We start from the raw sequence: 16769 nt of genomic DNA, 5'->3' as shown, positions 1-16769 counted from the left end.
AAATCGATCAATATTTTATTTTTACAATATGAAACTTCTGGTCTAGACATGCTGTGGGCTAACTTTATGAATTTTAATAGCAGCCTGCCAGACCACGAGGATTGAGTTGATTGATGATGTTAGCTAACCTTCCAACACAAAACCAAGTAACCCCACAACAGTCGCCTTATTTACATACTGGGTTTCTGAAACGTGTATTCCTTGCCATTGCTTTTTGTCAATAATTGAAAAAGACACACATACATGTACAATATTTGATCAATATTGAATTATTTCACTATGCATCACATTTCCGCATCTTAAAATAATTATTAGATTTATCTGCCCTGTTAAATAATCTTTAAAGTTAATTCGAATGCCATTCAAATTACATCTAACAGACATGCAGGCAAATGTTGTTTTTTTCCTAACATGCAAACCTGATGGTCCAGTGCTTGTGGATGCACATAAAGCACTCATTCTAATATGTCTCACTCTCCTCCACACTCCACTCTCAGGGTCTTCAGCAGTCTCTGTCCTCCCTATGCCCTTTCTCTGAAAACTGGTGTCTCACAATTCCCCTGCGGTGTGCTCAACTTGCTTTTCTTCACCTCTCTCAACACTATCATCTATCTGGCTGTCTCGATGCCTGCCTCATTACTTGGCTTTATGGTGTAAAATACAATATAATGACCTTTTTTTTGGTCTTCATTTTGAACAGTAAACAAAAAGTATTGAAAAGGCATTTCAGCAAACCGTATAAATGACATTTATTTGAATAGGCTAGGCTGCTGTTACAGGCTTACTTGAAGCCACATTTTCCTAAACTATCACCACTGACTTGATTAACTATGGGCATTCTAGTGAGAAAAAGAAAACATGTTTACTTCTCTTCATCTTGTTCATAATATATCTTCCAAATTCTGCAAGTGTCATGTTAAATAGTCAAATGTGCTCACCCCAGGGTGCTGATGAAGCCACTGGTGGACCCCTCTGCGTACAGGGAGCAAATATCCCCGATGTGCAGGAAGCTGGACATTTTATCCGACATGTTGGAAACACACAAAGGAACACCTGCAACAGAGGACGTAAAAAAATAAATGATTCTATCCAGCATCCTGCTAATGCTAGTTTGCCTACTCCATTACATCGGTTAGAGGCAAATTTAAATATGTCGCTGCTACAACTACAAGTTGGCGGGAAAATTCCGTTTCATGTTACAGCAATAGATTGCTGCTGGTTTTAGTCTGGATGGTTAATAATTGGGACTGCAAACAGGAAGCTGTGCACCTGCAACAGGTCCACATTGCTCTATCTGACTCTGTCTGAGCAGACCAAAAACAGTGGATTACACAGCACAGGAAACAAAACATTTAAACTAGTGCAAACAGCCAGCTCATCCTCCTAGCATTGGCATTATTTAAAAACAAAAACAACAACACATGTCAGTCTGTCATTTTAATATTTAAAAAAAACATGGCTTGTACAAACGATAAGAGCACTGGTTGTCTTCAGCAGTGGAAAACAGTGTTAGCCATTTATGGAGCGCTCTATCTTCTCTACCGAGAAGAGGATGAAGATAAGGAAAAGAAGTTGAAGAGCTGCAACTTTACCTCGAACGCTCGGATGTTCGGCTCTTCCGAGGGCCGGCTACGACAACATGACGGCGGCTCCACTCTCTCCTCGTGCGACCGAGCGATAGTGATACAAGCCAGGGTTTGTGGCTGTGAGGAGGTCAGCAAGGAGAGGGACAGGCGGTGCTCTGCTGTGCGGTGCTGTGTGGTGCTCTGAGCTTGAGCTGCCCGTTGCTGCTTGAGCTCACTGCCGCTTCTTCCCGCGCGGCGGCACTGTTGATCTCTGGCAAATTATTCGGTTTTATTATTTAGTGGATGACCCTTACGTACTTAACTATTCATTGACGCCATTAAAAATACATTATTATAATAGTATTCATTTTTAAAATACATTAGTGAACATTTTAATTTATTCAAATTGACAGTACCACTATCAGCCTCTGGAGGCGCAACATAAGTACAGTACAGTAGCCAGTACCAGCTGACTGACCACGTGACTTTGCGGAAGTATCAACAACATGAGCGACGCGTAAGCAACAATGCTCCGCTTTTTGACCTTATTAATGATCTATTTGGGCTGTCTGGACAAAACGCTTGTATGCAGGGCTCACACCGAGCCCGTCACTTCGCCAGGTTCAGCCAGTTGCGGCTGTGAGAGTTTAAAGAGGGACGCTGTTGTCGGCGAAAGCACATCATCGGAGGAGCCAAGTGCAAAATATTCCAGAGCTGCCAATGAAATGCAGTCTGACCCACAGGGAGGCAAGAAGATGCTAAGTCAGGTAACCATCCACAGATTATTTTGAGTAAATAGCTCTTTCTGTGTATTTAGTGGCTCAAATTGATCACAACTATATTTGTTATTTTACCTCAGAACTGCAAAAATTCTGTTAACTACAGGTTGCCTGCTCGCTGAGCTGAAATTAAAACAAATAAATTAATTGAGTGCTATAAATTACATTAATGGTTTTTGAAAGGCTTATTAAAATTATTTGAATCAAGTGCTTTCTGACCAAAGGTAGTTCAATGGATTATTCATGGACATGTCTGTCTGTCTGTCCTTCTGTCTCTCTCTCTCTCTTATTAACTTATTTCAAAAATCATAAATTGACAAAAAATTATGCTAAGCTATTCAAATTTTGACAATATATGTGATCTCAATAGTACTGTAACGCAATTTTTCAGGATACTGGATAGATATGAAACGTGCACATAATATGTGCGCAACTATGAAGATTGGTGCTACACAATTCATTTTACTTGATACGATATTTGCTTTAAATTGTTAGATGCCACCTCCAAGATCGTCTTTGGTAACCTAAACAACAAGTTCTTGAGAGAGAAAAAGTGAATACAAATGGTCAAAAATTCATCATGCAAAAGCTTAGAATATTCAAACTAAAGCCATATAACATTATAACATCACTTGACACTGAGATGAACAATTATTTATCCTGTATGCTGTATATAGATGGTGCTCATTCCTGGCGGAGATTTTCTAATGGGAACAGACAACCAAGGAATCCCTGCTGATGGTGAGGGTCCTCAGAGACGGGTCCAAGTGGACTCCTTCTACATGGACATCCAGGAAGTCACCAACCGACAGTTCCAGAACTTTGCCAATACCACAGGCTATGTGACAGAGGTGCTAATTGATCAATACAGCTATGCATGTTGTTTATGTCCTTTTTTGTGATATGGATTGCTCACTTTTTTTCTTTTTTTTTCAGGCAGAGAAATTTGGGGACTCATTTGTTTTTGAAGGAATTTTAAGTGAGACAGTCAAAAGCGAAATCACACAAGCGGTGAGTACTTCCTTATTGTCACTGTTGTGGTGCGCAAACATGAAAAAAAACCTGAATATTTTACACAGACCACTCAAGTATATAATGGCCCACATATGGGCGCACTCTCATTGTGGTTGTCGTGGAAACCTGCAGCTGTCTGCGCCAAGGGGTGAAGTTCATCGGCTGTGTTTTTCCCCACTGCTTCCTGTGGGCATGTTTGCTGCAATTTATTTATTTATTTGCTGAGTGGCTGCTGGTGCACAGCCGCCACACATTTTAGCAAACCACAGCACGACACGAGGCAAACATTGAAGAGAAATGTTCACTGTGTAATCAAGCTTGTAAAGCTCTTTTGTGATTATAACACAATTTTTTTTGTGACAGCTGCATGACACATCTTGCAATTGAACTCGGGTATGTTTTGATAATCATTTATGATTTATCAAGTCATGTGCTTCCTTTTTTTCTTTTTCTTTTTTAGGTGGCTGCTGCCCCCTGGTGGCTTCCAGTCAAAGGGGCAAACTGGAGACAACCTGAGGGCCCTGACTCCAATATCCAAAATAGGCAAGGGGATACTCTTATGATCCATTTTTTGTTTTTGTTTTGCCATAGTGAGACTGAGCTAATTAAAGCGGGTCCATTTTAGGCGGGATCATCCTGTGCTTCATGTATCCTGGGCAGATGCTGTTGCTTACTGCGTCTGGGCCAACAAAAGGCTTCCGTCGGAGGCAGAGTGGGAGTACGCCTGCAGAGGCAATTTAAAAGACAGGTAGGATGTTCATTCAATGTGTAGATTAAAAATTGTGACATTGAAATTTTTAAGCATCTGTTAGTTTTTTTAATTTTTATTCCAGTTTGCAATTTACAGTGGGTGAAATGTTATCAATATTAGCTTATGTAAGAAAGTCTTTGATTTCATCAAGCATAATCACTATGGTGACAACAGTATTTTTTTGTAAAACTATTAAAAACACAGTGTTCCGAATTTTTATATTCAGCAGTTAAAATGTGGTAAACAACTTTTTTTTTTAATATATATTTTTGTCTGCATTACTTAGACCATTAAATTTGATGATACAAGAATTTCCTTCAGAGCTGCTGTTTCTAGATGTACTGCCATGCATCACTTTTAAGGACGCTTCATGGGTTCTCAATAGGATTGAGGTCAGGGAATGATGATGGCCACACCATGAGTTTTTTTTTCCCTCTATACCCTTAGCACCTTCAATGGTATTGTCTGCAGCCGTGGGTTGGTGTGTTGTGTTGGGACTTAATGAATTTATTGCAGAATGAGTCCTTTTTTTCATACCATGGAAGGAAATGGTCAGTTAGTCTCTCCACATATTTTACAGAGGTCATTTTGACATCTTTGGAAGCCAAAAGAGACCCAACCATCTCCTTGGTTTTGTCTCAGCCGAGTTGGGGCATGGTGGCCATTCAGAATTCCATCCATCTCCATGTAGCATTGCATGCATCAGTATGTAAAACTGTGTGAAAATGATCTTTAAGTCATTTGAAGACCACTGCAAACATTTTTCCTGGTGTGTTAGGGTGGCCAAAATACAGCTTTATGCATCACGGCAAACCTTCGAAAGATCCTACAATTACAGATTCTACGGACTCCAGAGTCACCAGCAGTTTCAAATGCCCGTTTACTGCTTTAATATAACGCGTTTTAACATCATCTTTCATAATACGTGAATTTCAAAGTGAAATTCTTTTGCTCTCTGAGTACCATACAAATTATTTAACAGTATGAATATTTTCTTGAAATGTGTTAAGTTAATGTGGAACAACCCCTTTAAGTAATTTCTCTTCCTTTCCATCAAACCTGTCAGACATTTATTTATATCAGTGATCCAAATAGACATGAGAAAAATGATAACTTGGATGTTCATTTAACTTCAATCCTACATCCAAATTTATAATTGTAAAAATTAAATATTAAGAATAATACTATATTAAATGAATATTTTTTTTCAGACTTTATCCCTGGGGAAATCAACTGAACCCTAAAGGGCAACACTATGCCAACCTCTGGCAAGGGGACTTCCCTCACCATAATTCTGCAGAAGACGGATATGTCAAAACCTCGCCGGTAAGTGAGAGTCAGGAAATGAAATGTTTATTTTGCTCTGTGGAGAGAGTTCATATTAGAGGTTTTGGCTGCAGCAAAGATGACACTTGATTACTTTAATTCTAGCTCAGCATCTGTAGGGGGAGCTCTCAACCTGTAAATACAATTTCAATTGTACGCATTTACACAACGTCAAAAGTATCCATTCAATAAAAGTCACACTATAAGAAAGTCAATATGATGTAATTTTCTGATGCAGTATTTGAGTATTATCATTTATAATTGAAAAATATATTTAATGTACCTAATTTAAAATAATCAATAACTGCTTGTCTTTTGATCTTGTTAGAATCGTTTCTGATGGTTAGATGCACATGTCATTTGTTGACTAAAACACCCTGCAGGTCATGTCTTTTCCCGCCAATGCTTTTGGTCTGTTCGACATGGTGGGCAATGCGTGGGAATGGACGTCAGACTGGTGGACTGTGCGCCATTCCGCCGAACAACAACACAATCCAGTAACTTCACAAAATAATGTCATCCCTCAACAATTTGTGATCTTCTAAAATATCACATTAACATAAATAACTTTTTGTTTTTAGTCAGGTCCTCCATCAGGCACAGACAAAGTAAAGAAGGGAGGGTCATACATGTGTCACAAGGTAAAGTGATGACTTCTTCTATTAGTTCATTTACACTGCTATGTTTGCAATGTGTACTGTCCTGTCCTGAGGTATATTTATGTACATCAGTGTCTTAAATTTCATATCTCTCCCTCCCTCAGTCATACTGTTACCGGTACCGCTGTGCTGCGCGAAGCCAAAACACTCCGGACAGCTCGGCCTCCAATCTTGGTTTTCGTTGCGTCTCTCAAGAGCCACACTGACTTACACTTGAGCTCTGGTTCACATTAAACAATGTATATATATATATATATATATATTTTTTTTTATTATTATTATTTTATATATATATATATATATATATATATATATATATATATTTTTTTTTTATATATATTTTAGATCAAGAACCAGTATTTCAAAATGTAAGTGCTGCTTTACTACATAAATTGAATGAACTAATCATTTTGCAGAAGTTACATTTACTCTTTTAATTTTATGAAAAATAAATAAATATAAAAAATAATAATTTGCACATTTGTCTGTATTCATAAAACAGTATTTTTCTCATGTAAGTGATGGAGACGGGAACATTTTATGCATAGACTTTGAATAAATAAATACTGTAAGTAAAGAGCCAACATGAATGAAACTGGAACTATCCCCCTAATAGTTCATTTCTGCCATTTTTTTTTATATTAAAATCTTAATTTAAGAATTGTATTTTGCTTATTTAGAAAAAATACGCACTGAAACATCAGGGGAAACAAAGACCAAATATGCAAAAAAAAATCTGAAAAGTATTTATTTTGGCAATATAACATATTACATGTGAAAAATAAACTAACCAATCAGCAAAAATCCTAGCAAAATAAAGTACATCCCCATATTATTTCTGAGAACGAAGGTAAAACCTTAAATTGTTAATTTTTTGAAAAATAAATTTAAAAAAGAAAAGGTTCTAACCAACAGTTGCAATTCTAGCATTTAACATCACAAATATCTGCAAACTAAAATGCTATTTTTATTTAAATCAGAAAGTTGAAAGGTATAGTTGATACAACATTACTGCACAGTCGCTAACATTCAGTAGACAATGTAACACGTCTAAAACCCGCTGTCAGCTTTTATTTGTTGAAGTTTAAACAAACTCCATTACCTATTGGTGCACAAAGTTTAACTGTTTTACAAAACAGAAAGAAAAGACTCATCATTACTAATGCTGCCACAAGACCCCCTTGCCATTGCTGCATTATTATTAACCCAAGTAAAAGTGAGTTAGAAATGCACCACAGATACAGCATAGCAACTAGTGGTGCAACGGATCATCATTGATCCGCGATCGGTTCGGATCAGGCCCCGCGTTTCGGATCACGCCCGATTCGCGGATTGGTTGACAAAAACAAAACAATTCACAGTCCATTCTGACATGTCAAGGAAGCGGAAATATACTCAACGTAACACGCTAAGCCTAACTTCAAAATAAAGTTGACCAAATACAGCGATATATTGACGGCAAAGCAAAATAGCCGTAGTACAGTTTTACTTTGACGTTTGCCCACGTCGTGGCGTGATGGCTAGCTTGACATCCCTTTTAGACGTTTCTTCATTGTAGTTGATTGACATTGTAGTTGTATTAACACAACGCTATCCCGAACTCATGTTCAATCGCTAATTTAGGACGCTAAGAAACCGCTAATTAATTACGCCGTCATTGTATAATACGGCCGAAGTCTCTGACGCAAGTGGCTAGCGGCTAGCTGTTACTGTTAGCATGACCAACGAGTGTCTGGCTTCCGGCTAGTTAGTTTGACCGCTTACTTTAATTATTTTTTCAATATTCTGGACCAAGGCTACTTTGTTATTCACTTGCCATGTTTAAAGGAAGGGAAAGGCAAAGAAATGAAGACAAAGTACTATTTTTCTTTTTTTCTTTTTCCGTGACTCAAATCCGTGGTTCGATCCGAACCGTGACTTTTGTGATCTGTTGCACCACTAATATTAGCAACTAAGGTAACATAGAAGCTAAATACAGCTGCTTCCTTGAAGACAAAACAAGAAATAGAAAGAATTAGCGTGATACGCTATACTACTAAAAAATTCTCCTTGTTCTCTCTGCCACGTTTCAGCAAAGCCCACAATACAACTTGGTGACTTTTGCACCAAAATGTCAGAAGTTCTTGTCTGTTTGTGCTGCTGAAGAGGCGACCGGGCCTCCTTGCTACATCTTCACCACATGTAGTAACTACGTGTGGTATCAACAGGAGAGGGTTTCCCCTCTGAGCTGCCATCTTTGTCCTTCTCTCCGTCAGCCTCCCACAGGTTGATGAGCGGCGGGTAAAGCTCGTTGAGAGGGATGGATGAGGTTTTAAGCATGTATTTCTTCAAGGAATGGTGATAGTTCTTTCGCTTCCATCTGCGGGCCGTGTAGATGCCGACGGTAGCCAGACTGAGGAAGGCTAACGCGGTAGCCATGACTGCTAGCACGGCAGCGCTCGGGTGCTGGTCTGACAGGTTCAGGGCATAGGTCGCGCTACGGGTTGTGACATTGACACAAGACTTGTGCGTCTGAAGGTGGACGTTGGACACTGTGAGGCACACCTCGTACTCTGTGGCAGGCTGAAGATGAGTAAGATTGTATTCGTGAACATCCACAGGTACGCGAGCCGTATACGTGATGTGCGGGTTATCGATCTTCATGGTGGCTGAGGCCCATTTTATGTTGGAGGACATGACATTGGAGTTGACTTTCCAAGAGACAAGGATAGAGTGGGATTCTGTCTGTTTAACATAAATTCTCATCACTTGAGCACTATCAAGCAGGGTTCCGTTCACTCGAATTGAGGCAACCCGTGTGTCAGCCCCTTCTATGTTCTGGGCCACGCAGGTGTAATGCCCCGAGTCTTCCACCTGTACATGGGATAGCCACAGAGTCCCCTCGCTGCTCAGGTGGTAGTGCTCCGACACGGTATCCATCGTGATTTTGCTTCCAAGAGGGGTCACCCAGTAGATCTCAGGCTCGGGCTCAGCCATGGCCCGACAGTCCAGACTGACACTCGTGCCGAGATTGAGGTTGAGGTGGCCGGGGAAGGTGTCATGGCATATCAGCGGGATGCACTGCTCGGAGGACTCCAGCAATCTTAGCTCTCGCACACGCTGGCCCCTGAGTTCTGGCGGGGAGGTGCAAAGCATCGCCAAGGGCTCCATGAAGCGTACAGAGGTCTTGTTAGAACTCATCCACTGAATGACACAGTCACATCGCAACGGATTGCTGTGCAGACTGATCTCCCGAAGGTTCGGCAAGGTCTCTACCGAATGGTGGTAAAGAGCGGTGAGAGCGTTATTGTTGAGCATCAAGCTCTCCAGGGAAGGCATGTCCCTGAAGGCAAGGCGGTGGACATAAGAGAGCTTGGGGTTGTTTGTGGCCTCTAACTTGGTCAGTTCTGGTAGGTTGTCCAGAGCAAAACGATCAATGGACACTAACTCCATCATGTTGTTGATTCCCAACTCTTTTAGATGAAGCATGTTTCTGAAGTCTCCTTCCTGGATTTTCTGAACTGGGTTTTTGTTTAAATCCAAGAATTTCAAATTGGGGACTTTCTCGAGCGCCAGTTGAGGGATTCGGACCAGTTTGTTGTCATAGAAAGAGATGCTCTCCAGGTTGTCCAAGCCTACAAATGCATTTGGAGGAACATCAGTAAGATCCATGCCAGCCAGAACCAAACTCCTCAAACTTACGAGTGGCTTGAAGTTCATGTCCAAAAGGCCAATGACTGGATTTTCCCCAATCATGAGGATCTCAAGGTTAGGCGTTTCGACAAACCAGCGGCTGTCAATAACATGAAGCTTATTGGAGTTTAGGTGAAGGCGCAACAGATTGTGCAGACCGGCAAATGCCCGAGAGGAGATGGAGTTAATCAGGTTATGGTTAATGTAGAGCTCCTGCAAGCTAGAGAGATTTCCCAGACAGTTGTCCTGGAGCTGGCTGATCTGGTTCTCCTCCAGATGCAGGGTGGTAAGATGATTCATGCTTTTGAGGCCTACAGCTTCCACAAAGCTGAAGTTGTTCTGGGACAGGTCCAACTCTGTCAGGTTTTGGAGGGCTTCCAGCTCTCCCCCAGTGTGAGAGATGGCGTTACTTTGGAGCAGCAACACTTGGGTGTCTGTCGAAAGGTTGATCGGGATGCGTGTCAGCCTCAGGTCATTGCAGTCCACAGTTGTCGCCTCCTTGTAGGTCGACTGGGGGGTAAACCAAGGTCGGATCTCACATACGCACAAATGAGGACAGTCGGTGGCATGTACGGGCAACTGAGAGGCGAGGAGTAAGGCCATGCACAGCCAGAGCCGAGGTGGCCGCGGCAGGCAGCCAAGCGCCATGTTGTCTGCTCTCCGCTCAAACAACGCTTAAATGAGAGGCGGTCTTCGAAGTAAAGGCTGGAAGGGAAGGTTCAGCATGAGTCTCCACCGTGGCCAGCAATCCTCATGAATTTCTTCGTCTAGTCCAGAATAAGATCTCTGCAGATAGAATCCTCGAGCACATGCACTCTCAACCTCAGATGTTTTCCTTTTCTTGTCCCGACATGGAAACCTAAAGAAGACAAATATGGAAGAACATTGAAAAACTGCAATAAAACTGAGATTCATTTGTTGTCGTAATTAAATTATAACAGATAACAATTTATCAATTTAGTAAACAAGTGCACAGTCAAGAACTGGAAGTTTAGTGCTGTCTCTATTGAATATTTTTAGAATAGATTATTCTATTGATTATTCAATCTATTAATCGGATTCCTTTTCATTTTGCATTAAAGTGTATTTGACCCCCCATTACTGTTTATTAACCAGTGATTGGTGTTCATTTCGTACCTCCTATTGGTATGGTGATTTAAAAAAAAAAAAAAATAATAAAAAAAAACATTACAAAAATTAAGTGGATTGATGTTGTACTATGTTACCAGGTCGGTCATTGTTTTCCAAAGTAAAAACACATGTTTGCAAATGTCTTATTTTGATTAAACACTGAAAATTATCAGTCTTCTTGGATGAAAGACTACAGAAATCAGTGAAAAAATTACTGTTGATATGCTGAAATCAGAGGGTCTGGACAATTTTAGATTAAAAAATGGCTCCAAACTATTACTTTATTATTAAAATAGTTGTCGATTAATTTGACAATCGATTACTTGTCGATTTATCGATTAATTTTGACACGCACTGAGGCTAGAAGGCTACTACATTTCGCTAATTATTATATGTTAAAAATAACTAATTCATATAATAAATGTAGTATATTAGATAACTCTATTTGGCAATTGTATTTACATTCCTTCAGTTTCCAAGCCCAATGCCAAAAAGGAATTTATCAACATATTCAGTCATCCAAATATTAGCTCAGTTTTAGCGCCTCATTAATTAAGCACACTGTTACTTGACAGTACTGTATCTCAGATTAGGTTTTCTCAACCCCCCCAGCCAACTCAACAGAGATTACCATGTTATTTTTTTCCCAGTGCGTTGTAGATTATGCACATAGCAGCCTAGTGTCACTGAGCCACTTGAGCGTGTGTGTGCGCGCGCACATGTGCGTGCGCGTGTGTGTGTGTGTGTGACAGGCACAGTCAGCAGCTATGGCTGTGAGCCCATTACACAACAGGCTTAATAAACACAGAATGTGCGCTCTTCACTGCTAATCGCTTTCTGCTCATGACAGAAAGTCATAAAAAATATGACGCGTAAGCATTTTTGAGATGTCGGCGCTGTGCTTTGGACAACGATGACGTACAATACCGCAGACATATAGAGTATGCAGTAGTATCACATCGGTGAAATTAGTGACATGATGAATGTGTTTTGTTTTCTGTATGATGAATTGAGGTGACATTACTAATTGTATACTTACGAAAATGCTTCACTCAAGCCGGCACTACTCTTAAGTGCTACTCTCAAGGTGATACAAAGAATTGATGAACAAACAGTAGCAGCAGAATTATTACTTTGGTTTGTCTTTATGCCCACCTTGTGACTAAGCACCAATGTTCAAGATTTAGCCTCTCAACTCCGGAGGGAAATATCTGTCTCTTAAGCCATTAAAAGCTCCATTATGTCCACTGCTTTTTGTTCAATGTGAGGGTGTACAGGAAGTCGTTGGACCACCTTGTCACCCCCTACAGTGTGAATATGTCTATATATTATACGAGCGTGTATATAGATAGAGATAACGACTCTGAAAAGTCCGATTACATAAACCGAGACAAAAATGATTTCAGTAGATCGTATACAATTTTTGTGCCATTCATCAGAACAGATTCTGTTTGTTTTGGTAAATGACCCTTTTAACTTTTCTACCTTTAGCGTTTTAACACCGTTGTTTTCATTTTACATACTGATGACGCAGCATCAGGAGCAACTGACGGTTCGGTATTTTGCTCAAGGGACAACCACTGGGTTGGGAGACGACCGCTCTACCGCTGAACCGTGCCGCCTCGCGATTACGCTATGAACACCTGCTATGCATCAGCTGGTCTGTCTCTACAAATGAGTCACTCTCAGACATATTGAACTTCTTAGATGATGACTGAGGAGGATGCCAAGTGAATCAACCTCAGCTTCACTTTAATTAGCCGTGATGTCCCTTAACCTAGTTAATGAAATGAATTGCTTATTGTTATGATCTTCTTTAGCGTGACTACAATTACATCACCCTTGGTATGAAATTCAAGGAGATAGCCAGAATAATTGTTGTTGTCATGCCGAGGCCATGAATCTCTTGACACCTGGAGTCAGGTTTCTGGCAACGCTGTGGGTGTCTGCGTCCATCCCTACCCACTCTTTCTCTTTCTCTCTCTGCTGCGGTGACCTTGTTGATCCAAGGAAGCACTGCTGGGCACATTTGGCCCATTTCACTGATGGCCTGCTTCATAATCACTGCAGCACATTCGTACCTAATGCGAGTGCTGGCCATTACACCGCAGGAAGTGAAAAGAGATACAGTTATGGAGTTGCTGTTATAGCAGCTTCCACTCTTCTGGGGTGACTTTTTACATGATGTTGCACTGTTTCTTTGGAAATGTGTTTCAGCTGGCTGAAATTATATGACAGCGGCGTCATTACTGCTACCGAATGGCAATAAAACTCCGTTTCTTTGATGAAACAAACATTCAGAGCAAATATGCTTGCCTCGTGACCTGACAAGAATATCAATGGGGAAGATGTGGGAACCCGGAGGAGGATTTCTCCTAGAGTGAAGCCTTGATATAGCAAAAGGCTGTAAGAATGGCTTTGGTGGAATAACACCTTTGTGAACTCTTGTTCTGAGGGAAGAGAGAGATTAGGTTTGAGATTAATTCCCTCGCTGCCTACACAGCAGCATCTGTATCCTGAGAAGCCGTCATTAAATCTGCAGGCTGAAGCAGTGGAATGATGTGGCATTGTGAAGCCAATACTGCCTATTTCAGTGCTAGCATTTTTTTTTAAGTATACTTCTATACTTTGACAAAATATTTTTTGCTTTACATCGGGACATGCGCACAGTCACAACCCAAAAGGAATAGGCAACAAAATCCCTCAACAGCTTGACATTATCCAACTGACTGTTTGATTTGAAGGCACCAGCAGGAGGGATTTATTCTCTTTGCTTAGCCAATCCTTATGAGGTTTTAATCCAAGTACTCATTCACATATAAAACACTCACAAATCTAAATACTACAGCATGCCTCTTCAGCACTGATAATAACTATGTCACAAGACAGCCTAATGTAATTGTGACAACGTAATGAGGTTGCTCTGATTTATGCTGTTTATGTGTAAATGTAATAGTAGATCATTTAGGATTTTTTCAAAACAAGTTGAACTCATTCACTGCCATTGACGGCTATGGACGTCAAAAATTCATTTGAACTATTTCTATTCGTTTAACATTTTTTCTAAGTATGAAAGAGTATGAAAAACTTTTTTTTATTGTACATTTAGAACAGATACAAAATGTGTGTTTAATTGTGAGTTAACTAGTGAAGTCATGCGATAAATTACGATCAAAAAATGTAATCGCCTGACGCGCGAAATTTTTAATAATCTTTAAGTCGCGTCAGGCGATTATTTTTTTTAAATTGTAATTAATCGCATGACTTAAATAGTTAACTCACGATTAATCACACATTTTATATCTGTATTTCTTTAAAAACAAAATCTAGGTTTTCATACTCTTGTTAACAAAAGTGGAAAAAAATGTTAAACTAATAGAAATAGTTCAAATGAATTTTTGATGTCTATAGCCGTCAATCGCAGTGAATGTGTTAACAGACTACAACACCGCTTGTTGTGATGTTCATTTGGTCATTTATTGTTATTTTGAGAACCACATTTTCCCCTACCCTGATTCTGAGCCGCCTTTTCACTGGGCACCAAATATAAACAGCCTTTTCTGGCTCAGCAGCCGCACACAGGCGCACTAGCATGCCGTCACCATGGCAACGCCTATGCCACCATCGTGTGCGTTTCATAACCAAATGAGAATACGGCCAATAATGCTTAAAAATGGCCCAAATGGATTTGCCAAAGAGTACATTAATGAGAATGTTAATGTAACACAAACACATGACTGGCAATCAAGACAGAGCACTTTTCTCGCGCTCCAGAATCATGGATAAACTGAGCCTTCGCCGCCTGATGTTTTCACTATTAGGTCTTTGCTCTAGCCACCCTGAGAGACATCCTATTGGTGCTCTATTAGTATGCAAGAGTTTCACTTGACATCACACGAGGCTTTGGTGCAGCTGCTGATGGCAGAGCTGCAGAGCCGAGCAGGAGATATAGAAGCATGTCCGAAAGGAGGAAGCCGATGCACGGCTCGGCTGAAGCGAGAAGGTCATAGGGGACGACGGATGGCCCAATATGAAAAGACCATGCCATGAAATTAAAGGAGAACTCTGCAACTACTGTATGTGGTTCAGAGACCTTTAAAATTAAGATGCAGCATGTTTAGTTGTCTATATTTGCACAGCCATCTTTTTCTACATCTTCCTTTTTTTGGCGCAGATTAGGGGGCCAAAACTTAATGCATAATCATATAGAAGACAATTTTACACTCTTCTTTACACAGTTAAAGCACAATAGTCCAACAAATACACGGCAACACAAAAACACCAAAATGTTCCTTTGTTACCCCAGATGTTACTAACTGAGCGCTGTTGGACATTGTGACAACAAAGCCCACCTATCATTGGCCCATGGGCGTCACCTGACACGTGGGTCTCCTTTTGTTGTCTAGTAAAGTAAAGTAAACACCACAAAGTTGTGGGGTTGTAGTAGAGAAAGAATAAAAAAAATAAAAAACATAACGTTTGACTTGTTTCACTCCAAGATTAACCACTGAGTTTGTAATCCACTTTGTTGTTGTTTGATTTTAGTAACAGGTGTAACGCAGCTAATGAAACAATGGACCCACTTGACAAAGGTGATCCCCCTAACAATGCTCACTCCTAAGTGTCTGCACTCTCTCTTCAGTATTCATGGCTGACATCTGCCCAAATCTGGAGCCAAGCCAGTCTGTTCTCATGGGCATGCAAATGGTTCTGATGGTCACCACAGTTGCTCGTCAGCTGTACTGCAGTTTGTGCATTGTTGGTGTAATTTCAGAGTCAAGTGCACTTCAAATGTCAACAACAACAAAAAAGTAGACAACAAGAATGAAGCACATTGTTGGATAACTTAATTCATGCAAACGGCTCAATTAGTCTAAACGTTGAAATAACACTGCAGTTGCACGTTCTTTGTTTTGCTCCCTGTGAACACAAAGCTTCATAACAATCATCTCTTACACGCACTGTAATGTCCTTGAAAATGTTTTATGGACTTTTCCCTTAGTGCACATATTGTAGCTGCTGATAACTGCATACAATAATAACACATGTATTTATTCTTCACGTAATTTTATGACTCGCTTTTACCATGTCGCCTATCTTTGCGTTGATGCCAATACGAAATTATTTATTTGTATGTGCAGCTTGCGCTACACGAAGACCACCTAAGACGCCTTGTGAAAAATAGATCATTTCCCCTTGAATTAACCAAATATAGTAATAAAATGACCAACTTTGTCTAAGGTTTACTCATAAACGACCATTTCTCAGCATATACGCACGTTTGTTCTCACTTACGAAGCGCTGAGCAGAACGATAGTCGGTGCGACCCATGCAGCATCCGCAGCTCCTCCACACTGATGATGACGTTGGGTGCGCGATTCGATGCTCAAATTTCAGCAAGTTTTAAAAACGGAAATCAGCGCAAATAGATCCTCGGTAAGGCGAGACTGCAGCGACGAGCATCTGCTTGCTGCAGGTCAGCCGCACAGAGACGCGTCTGACACCGACACCGACACCGGTACCAGTGCAGCCTCACCATCTGCTGTCTTACCGACACCATGGGAACAAAAAGTCCCTCCCTATACTCGTCCGAGCATGAGAATTTATTTAGGGAGGGTACGCGAAGCCACGGGCAGGAGGAACCAATACCGGAGCAGCTACATGGAGTAAATGTCCTTGTTTGAATGTTCCATCTTATTGATCTGTTTACGTGTCGAGGTTTCTTTGCTCGAGGCTCTTTGTGGTGAAGAGTAACACAGATTTAATGACATTATTTTCAATACAAGTTGTTGTTTTTGTGTTTGAAAATAGATTTCACTTTAAATTTATAGCTCATAGCCTACTTGTAGGCTACTTTGGTTCAAAACCAATA

General features: G+C 40.5%; 3 protein-coding genes across 7 annotated transcripts in view; 1 reads left to right on the top strand and 2 right to left on the bottom strand.

Annotated features, from left to right (window-relative positions):
- Positions 1 to 1778, bottom strand: part of LOC147167134 (inositol 1,4,5-trisphosphate-gated calcium channel ITPR1) — a 68478-nt gene extending 66700 nt beyond the window's left edge. For all 4 annotated transcript variants that reach the window (XM_086086027.1, XM_086086029.1, XM_086086030.1 and 1 more), the window contains exons 1-2: positions 1593 to 1778; positions 939 to 1053 (exon numbers count right to left, since the gene is read on the bottom strand). In XM_086086027.1, coding sequence (XP_085942153.1) covers positions 939 to 1030 — 92 coding nt within the window. In that variant the 5' untranslated portion in view covers positions 1031 to 1053; positions 1593 to 1778. The remainder of the gene's footprint in view (positions 1 to 938; positions 1054 to 1592) is intronic.
- Positions 1779 to 2051: 273 nt separating this feature from the next.
- On the top strand, positions 2052 to 6490 carry sumf1 (sulfatase modifying factor 1). Its single transcript, XM_086087259.1, has 9 exons — positions 2052 to 2332; positions 3022 to 3195; positions 3281 to 3355; positions 3819 to 3901; positions 3984 to 4106; positions 5321 to 5435; positions 5819 to 5932; positions 6017 to 6076; positions 6199 to 6490. Exons 1-9 carry the CDS (start codon positions 2093 to 2095, stop codon positions 6298 to 6300), a joined length of 1086 nt encoding a protein of 361 aa, XP_085943385.1. The 5' UTR covers positions 2052 to 2092; the 3' UTR covers positions 6301 to 6490.
- A 329-nt stretch (positions 6491 to 6819) lies between these two features.
- Positions 6820 to 16538, bottom strand: LOC147167132 (leucine-rich repeat neuronal protein 1-like). Of its 2 annotated transcripts, none has more exons than XM_086087904.1 (2): positions 16177 to 16538; positions 6820 to 10625 (listed from the first exon to the last, which is right to left on the bottom strand). In XM_086087904.1, exon 2 carries the CDS (start codon positions 10412 to 10414, stop codon positions 8267 to 8269), a length of 2148 nt encoding a protein of 715 aa, XP_085944030.1. In that variant the 5' UTR covers positions 10415 to 10625; positions 16177 to 16538; the 3' UTR covers positions 6820 to 8266. The 2 variants fall into 2 exon arrangements, with proteins under 2 accessions (XP_085944030.1, XP_085944029.1); XM_086087903.1 differs by having other exon boundaries at positions 16193 to 16538.
- Positions 16539 to 16769: the final 231 nt, after the last annotated feature.

Source organism: Leptonotus elevatus, chromosome 10 (genome assembly GCF_054856555.1).
Source record: "Leptonotus elevatus isolate MCC_2025b chromosome 10, RoL_Lele_1.0, whole genome shotgun sequence".
Classification (NCBI taxonomy): domain Eukaryota; kingdom Metazoa; phylum Chordata; class Actinopteri; order Syngnathiformes; family Syngnathidae; genus Leptonotus; species Leptonotus elevatus.
Note: the sequence above shows the minus strand (reverse complement) of the source record. Positions and strands in the feature narration are given on the sequence as shown.

Coding starts and splice junctions, on each gene's coding strand:
- sumf1 (XM_086087259.1), top strand. CDS start 2,093: ATGCTCCGCTTTTTGACCTTATTAATGATCTATTTGGGCTGTCTGGAC. Junction 3,196..3,280: donor CCACAGGCTATGTGACAGAG/GTGCTAATTGAT, acceptor TTTTTTTTTCAG/GCAGAGAAATTTGGGGACTC. Junction 4,107..5,320: donor AGAGGCAATTTAAAAGACAG/GTAGGATGTTCA, acceptor ATTTTTTTTCAG/ACTTTATCCCTGGGGAAATC.
- LOC147167132 (XM_086087904.1), bottom strand. CDS start 10,414: ATGGCGCTTGGCTGCCTGCCGCGGCCACCTCGGCTCTGGCTGTGCATG.